This window comes from Lygodium microphyllum, chromosome 12, assembly GCF_053477565.2.
Source record: "Lygodium microphyllum isolate KBCC chromosome 12, Lygodium_microphyllum_v1.1.10, whole genome shotgun sequence".
NCBI classification, from domain to species: Eukaryota; Viridiplantae; Streptophyta; class Polypodiopsida; order Schizaeales; family Lygodiaceae; genus Lygodium; species Lygodium microphyllum.
The window spans coordinates 48,931,467-48,938,985 of record NC_141146.1 but is presented as its reverse complement, the minus strand read 5'-3'; the positions used below and the strand labels follow the sequence as shown (position 1 = coordinate 48,938,985).

Here is a 7,519-nt window from a genome sequence, read left to right as displayed (position 1 = left end):
CCCCTGCCCCACGTTGGGTAACCAACCTTGGACTTGGCACGAGGATTATACATAAAATGTAACTAGGCGCTTCGCGCCTAGACTCGCCCCGGGGCGGGTGAGATTTTTGCGGGCGAGGGCGGGTGCTGGATGCGTGGCACCTGCCCCCGCGTTCTCTTTTTTTTTTCGTGGGGGAGGGGAGGTTAGTACGTGGCACCCGCCCCCCACCTCTCGTTAACTAATAGTATAGATGGCATTTTTAAACTCACATCTTCATTTGTAAGGATCTTCTGAATTTGTCCTCTACTTAACTGCAATCTTTTCACCTTCATCGCTATGGACGTTGCAAATGCGTAAGCTCGGAGTGCTCTGTTGGAGGGAGGCCGAGATAGTCTCTCAGGAAGATGTCTACAGCTCTGGCGCCTGGGCTTGCCCGAAAGCTCAAGAAAGTATTGGATACACGGACAGATTCCCCAGATCTGCTTGTGTCCTTGGGCGCCCTTTCTTCATTTTACACAGACAGCACACCGCAGGCGAGGAAGAACCTCCGGACTACAATAGAGCGACGAGGCTTGTCCATCAATGATGAGTTCTTAAAAGCTTCCGAAGCAGCGCAGATTGTACGTACTGCTTGCACCATCTACTGCTAAGACAGGCATCGATCCAGCTGAGAGAGAGAGAGAGAGAGAGAGAGAGAGAGAGAGAGTGTGTGTGTGTGTGTGTGTGTGTTTCTAAGAAGATAATGTTTGTAGAGGATTGGAATGAGAAGAAACTACACTTCGTCAAGGATGTAATTTTGATCAATGTGAGAAGACATAGCATTGAATGCAATTTGATCTGATGTAATGTTAATCAACGTGAGGAGGAGGTAACATTGAATCTCTCATTCGCTAAGAAATGGGTGATGAGCTCGTTAGGTTTGCTTCTTTGCAACTACTTCCTCTTGTTTATTAGATATCTACTGCTGCAAATAGAGGTTTTGAGGGATCGTCTGCCATTGTGTCTCTTTCTATTCCCTTCGGGTTAATATTGGAGCCAATTCTTGATGATCAAGGGAAGAAGCGAAGAGTTGAAAATGCTTGGGGCAAGGTGAACGGATCGTTTAATTGAGGAAGTCCTATCCCTTGATCTGAATAGTTATTGTATGTTGGATCTTGACCAAATCAAGGCCATGATGCATTTTGGATCATCATGGACCCTTTGACAAGGATGACTCGATTCATTTTTGACCAAGATGACCATAAAAAGCAGGAATTAGCTAGTTACTTTGTTGAATATCTATACAACTTACAAGGGCTGCTTGATGAAATAGTTAATTACATGCAATTATAAATTCGTTGGTTGTTTCTAACACATTGTCTTCTAATAATTGAAGCTCACTTATTTATGTCATCCTTGGAACATCTAGAGATCGATGGATAGACCAAAAGAAGGAATCAAACCTTGGAAATTGTGTCATGCTTATGTTTGCCATTGTTAATTTGATTGAAGTGTTATCTTTTATGACCACATGTAGGCTTTCATTATAAGAGCCTTGAGTTAGAGGGTCTGATTGGAGTTGGAGTTGGATGGGGATGAGGTCTCATTGAAGGAGTCCTTATCCTTCTTCTTTTCCTTCTTCTGTCATTTTGTTAGGTCCTTGCAATCCTTGCTTAAGCATCCCTTCTTACCACGTTGAGAATACTGGGCTTTGTCTTTTTCTTCTTGTCACCCTCTTTGAAGCTGCAAAAGCCACCTCATGGCCACGGTATTGGGATAAAAGTCTCCCTTGTAACTACAAAGATGCCTTATGCTCAAGTAGCATGGAGGACAAATGAGTAAATTTGACAGGGGCTGATGTTTGTGAAGGGAGTGAGCCCGGAGCGGAGGCACGTGAGCGGAAGCAATAGCTATAGTGGAAGGAGCATGAGTAAGAGAGAGAGAGACAGAAGACGTGGTGTGACCTGTCTTCCCTTTATTCAAATGTCACGGAAAGAATAAAGAATGAAGTGATAGTGATGGGTGCTTGCCACCTGCACTGTGTAGATTTTGCGAGTATTGGTAGTGTAGTAATACACAGGCAGTTAGGCATAGTCGACTTTATCCCTAATAACCTCCCACTTAAAGGCGAATATGTCCCTAGTAATGAGAGAATGAGAAAAAGTGACAAAGTATAAATGTATATAAGTACAACAGGATGAAAAAAGACATCATTTCATCCAGTACCCATCAACTTCCTAAGGAAGACAAAGCGCTCTGCTGAGAGACTTTTAGTGAGTAGATCTGCAAGATTTGGGACAGTTGAGATCTTGACAAAGGTCAACAGACTTGTCCTCAATGACCTCTTTGATGAAGTGGTAACGCACCTCGATGTGTTTTGTCTTCGCATGGAAGATCCGGACTCTTGGCTAATTGGATAGCAGTCATAGAATCCAAATGCAGTGTAGGGACCACATTAGTAATACCAAGGTTTGCTATCGGACGGCCTAACTGCGGAGCCTCCTTGCAAGCCTTAGTGGACGCAATAGACTCAGCAACAGTAGTAGAGAGAACCATACATTTTTGCACTTTGGTCATTTAAGAAACAACACCTTTAGCAAATGTGAAGATGTAGCTATTAAAAGATGACGTACCAGCGAGACAGTAGGGTTTGCAGGGAGGAACACAGAGTAAACTTGGCAAACATGGAGAAGAGAAGAGAAGAGTGAAGAAACTCTGATGAATGGAATGATGAAGATCTGAATCATGGAGTGAATGTGATACAAGGGAATAAGCGTGCTGTAGCACAAGGAAGATGATGAAGATAGCCACAAACCACAAACCGCAATGTCCTCTTGAAGGGGTGTGAGGGTAGTGGAGAGGCTGGAGAGAAGAGGTGATGGACTGAATGAATCAGCCGTAAGGAATGAATGAGAGAGTGGCCTATAAATAGACATAGTCAGTCTAGGATGGTGCCTCTTTTTGGGGCTGCAAACTCTAAATGTAAAACACAGAAACACAAAAACGCAAACCGCGGGTGAAGGGTTTCTCAACACCCCCTCTCAGGCCCAAAAAGGGGAACAAGAGAAGAGTGAGGTGGAGATGCAATGCTACATGTTGAAGAATACTCATGCAGTAGGTGCCACTTGGACAATGTCCCTCGTGGGAAAATTGTTCACTTGCCCAAGCGCCCTAGTACAAAGATAATGAAAACATGCAATGTATAGGAGGAATGTCAGACTTTGTGTGGTGCCAAGAACCATAAGGCTATGCCCGTACTCGATCTTGGGAGGTGGCTCCATGCTGACCAAGTGACCAAGGCAAGAAGAGAAGAGGAGGAAGAAGATGTAGAGGATCCCTAAGATCTAAGATTTCCACCGGAAAAAAAACCTACAGTAAATAACAGTAGACAGAGTGAATTGGAGAACTCGAAACTCAACCTTGGGAGAGAAGCCACTAGCTCCTGTATCCATGCAAGAAGGAATATGAAGGTCTTGTCACCAAGTTGTAGCTGAACCTTGAAGGTCTCGATCTAGGTAGATCCTTGAGATCCTGGTATCAATAGGTGAGATGACCACTGGAAGGAAGCCACCCCATCCAAGGGTAGAAGAAGAAGGTAAAAGGCCTCCGCCAGGGTGTGTGAAGAATTGAGCAGTGGGTGGGGGCGCCCTTTGAAATTGGAGGAATAGGAGCCTCCTTTGAAGTCGTAGTAGATGTAGATGCCCCCTTGGAGGGCAAAGAAAGAGCATCCCTCTCTGAATCCCCCTTTGAGATAGATAGGGAATCCAAAAAATCATGGATCACGGACTCCGAAATGTTTGATGATGAAGGAAGTGCTGCCGGTCGTGTTGAAGAAGGTATTTGGGGTGCCGAAGAGCTCCTAGAGGTAGCCTCTCGAACTTGAGTAGTCGAGGGTGGGGAAGGGTGGGGCTCAGAATGAGCAAGAGGTGGGCAACAGTCGTTGTCTCTCAGTGGAGTGTACTGGATAGCCGAAGAAGAGAAAGGAGTCGAGCAGCCACAGTCTCTCTTGGAGCGGACTGACGAGGAGACGGTATCAAACAATCACTGTCTCTCTCGATGGAGCGGACTGTAGATTTGTAGGTTGTGGAAGACACTGTATCTGAAACTAAGTGGGAGAAGACTGCCGCTAGCATTGCAACGATCTCCAGGTGTAGCGCGCCGATCGATCCTCCATGTGCTCAAAAGGACTTAGTGCGCATCGGATGCGTCTTATTGCCTTGAGCATAGTACTGTGATAGCCGATGCAGAACAATCTTTGTGGCCCAGAAAGGAGAGATGACACAAGGAGTGCATGGTGGAAGACGCATATTTTGTAGGGGGTGGGGAGCAATGGTCGAAGTCAGCAAGCATCGTTGGTGTGCTTGGTGATGCCACAATAGGAGCACCCAGTAGTCTGATCATTTGCTGGTAAAGAAGCCATGGATACTAGTGTGCCTTGCTGAAGAAGGAAGAGGTCAGCCACCATGAACCACAAACTGCAATGTTTGTCTCAAGGGGTGCGAGGGCAGTGTGAAGCACGAACCGCAATGTCCGCATCAAGGGGTGGGAGGGCAATAGAAGGGTTGGAAGTGAACTGTCAGTGGGAGGAGGATGCGACCAACAATAAGAGGTTGCAACTAGTAGAAAAATGGAGGTGAGGAGAGAGAAAGACTAAAAACGTAGGAAAAACCAGTAGCAGCAGTCAATATGCTGAAATCAGCTCCGAACATTGTGTGGTAGGCTAGAAACAGGCGCTAGACTGTTGTAGACAGCAATGACCAGCTTGGACTGTGATGTTCTCCGCATCTGGGGTGTGGGCAGCAAGTTGAACTACCTGCAATCTACAAAAACGAGATTGTTTTCGGAATGGAGAGTGATTAGCAACAGTCGCTTTGCTGTAAACAGCTGCAAACTGCGGGTGGAAGGCTGGAACAAGTGCCAGACTGTAGATGACAGCAATAGCTGAGACTGCGATGCCCTTCATGAAAGGGGTGTGGGCAGCAAGCTGAAAACACTTGAAACTTGCAAAAACGAGATTTTGATGCAGCGGAAGAAGAAGAGAAGTGGATGTCGAACCCGCCACCGGTCTTTGCCTTCATTGGAGCGGAGGATCTTTGTCGCTGTTTGAGCCGATCCAACTCTGATACCATGTCAAAATATGATGTATTAGCAAGATAGTAGGGTTTGTGGGGAGGAACACAGAGTGAACTCGGCAAACATGAAGAAGAGAAGAGAAGAGAGAAGAAACTCTGATGAATGGAATGATGAAGATTTGAATCATGGAATGAATGTGATACAAGGAAATAAGGGTGCCGTAGCATTAGGAAGATGATGAAGACAGCCGCGAACCACAAACCGCAATGTCCTCCTGAAGGGGTGTGAGGGCAGTGGAGAGGCTGGAGAGAAAAGGTGATGGACTGAATGAATCAGCCGTAAGGAATGAATGAGAGAGTGGCCTATAAATAGGCACAGTCAGTCTAGGATGGTGTCCCTTTTTAGGGTTGCAAACCCTAAACGCAAAATGCAAAAACGCAAATTGCGGGTGAAGGGTTTCTCAATAGTAGCCAGAGGTGGACTTTCTACTGTCTGCATGTCTTGCGTAATCAGAGTCAATGTACCCTACGACTTCTGTATCTTGGCTACCATAACATATACAGATAGTTGCTGTGCCCTTTAGGTACCTCATGATACCTTTCACGACATCCCAATGCCATTTGTTAAGTGTAGTTATATAGCGTTGTTGTATTGCTATGCGGACAAAGTATGGAAAAAACTTAGAGTGCATTATCATCCGGCTTTCTTATGAATCTAGAGAGTTAATGTCATCTTAGTCATTAGTGCTAGTGTTCATACTATGGTTAGTTCCAAAATACGAGATTTTTGGATAAGTTTAGCCTATTTTTAATATTTTGGATATTATTTCTTGTTAACATTTTTAAAAGGTGTAGAAAACTTCTAGAATAGAGTGATATGCAAAAAGCAAGTGGCTTTTTAGCTAATTTTGGAAGATCTCATGTAAAAAGAAATGACTTTCGAATTCGCGTGGCATGTGATCGCAGTTTACAGGCAGTAAACAACACTTCGAACGGGGAGAAAAAGGAGTGATTTGGGAGAATTCTAAGCAAGTGGCGTGAGGTTTTACCCCCCTTTCGGGGCCAACAGAACCATTAGATTTGCAATCTGAGCAACAAAGAAGAAGCTAGATTTTGGTGCCCGTTTTTGGTCTACCAAGGAGCTTCAAGAGATCTAATGCTTGGAGATTGCTTTTGAGTAGTTCCGGATAAGGATTTTGTTTATCTTCTCAGGTTCTAACAATACATAGTGCTTTGATTCATTAAGCTTTATCTTTATCTTGTGTGTCTCTTGTCTATTCTTTTTCTTCTCTTCTATCTCTTTTCTACTTTCTTATCTCTCTGATCCTCGGTGGATACAATCTTTCGACTAAGATCTCTCTGATATTGGTGAACTCAACATAAAAGGTCGTTGGAAGGAAAGATAGGATGGGAGAATCTTCAAGCACAATCTCTAGTGATGTTTTGCAGCAATTAGCTTAGAATATGAACATGCTTATGCAGGTAGAACAACAACAACAACAGGTGATGTAGACTTTTGATCAAATAGAAACTGTTGTGATGAATGCTCTACAAGTAGAGGAGTGTGAGATGAAGTTATTTAATGGCAGGAATGCATCTGTATATTTGCATATTTATGCTCAAAAGATGAAGTTCTTTGGGATGGCTCAACTTGTATGGAGCTAGTATTTTGTACATGAATTAAAAGTGTGAGTTACTAAATTATACATGCAGGATGCTAATTAGTTAGCTTTCAAGGAGATACTCCGGGAAGAATTCTACATTGAAGACACTAGTTTGATTACCTGCAAGACTTTCCAGGAGTGGATTCTAAAACCCAATAAGGGTCTTGTTGCTACAGAGTTATTGAAAGAATTTGAAAGTAGGTTTGAGCAGTTAAATCTTATAGAACAGCAAGCTCTTGCAAGTCAGAAAATTGAATTGTTTCTACAAGTAGCAGATCCCGAGCTTCAAGAGAAGCTTGATGATTTGTTAGAGGATCAAACTACATAGCTGCACTTGCTATTCCCATTGTTAGGGAAGATGTATTAGATGAATTGGTTAAAGGCATGCAGGATCTTCAGTTGAAGGTTGCAAAATTGGATGAAAAAGGACAAGAGGAAAGGGGACGGGCAACAACCCCTAAACCAAGGAAAAGATGTATGTGGTATGATAGTTTGCAGCATTAAAGGAAGGATTGTGCTGCTTATCAGGAGGCCTTGGCATGACAACTCATCTTTTGGAAAGATAGCAAGATCCGTGCACAAGAAAGGGGATTGCATCTTGCTTTGAATTTTGGAAAGGGAGGTATGTAAAAGTTGTTGAAAGACTTGGCTGTTCGAAATGCTTATGCGGCTATACATGCTTCTACTTTTGATCTACGGTTGAATAGAATGCCTGGCTAAGGTCCAAAGGTTGCAATATGGATACATGCTTTGTATGCAGTTGAAAAGAGAAAAGTTACTGATAGTGGAATGCCTCATCCAAGGTAAGATATTCGTGATATAACT

General features: G+C 43.7%; 1 protein-coding gene across 1 annotated transcript in view; it reads left to right on the top strand.

Moving 5' to 3' along the window:
• The first annotated feature begins 250 nt into the window (after positions 1-250).
• The window catches only part of LOC148027739 (oligomeric golgi complex subunit), a 76,472-nt gene continuing 69,203 nt past the window's right edge, over positions 251-7,519 (top strand). Inside the window, exon 1 of the mRNA XM_087689439.1 lies at positions 251-599. Coding sequence (XP_087545565.1) covers positions 384-599 — 216 coding nt within the window. The 5' untranslated portion in view covers positions 251-383. The remainder of the gene's footprint in view (positions 600-7,519) is intronic.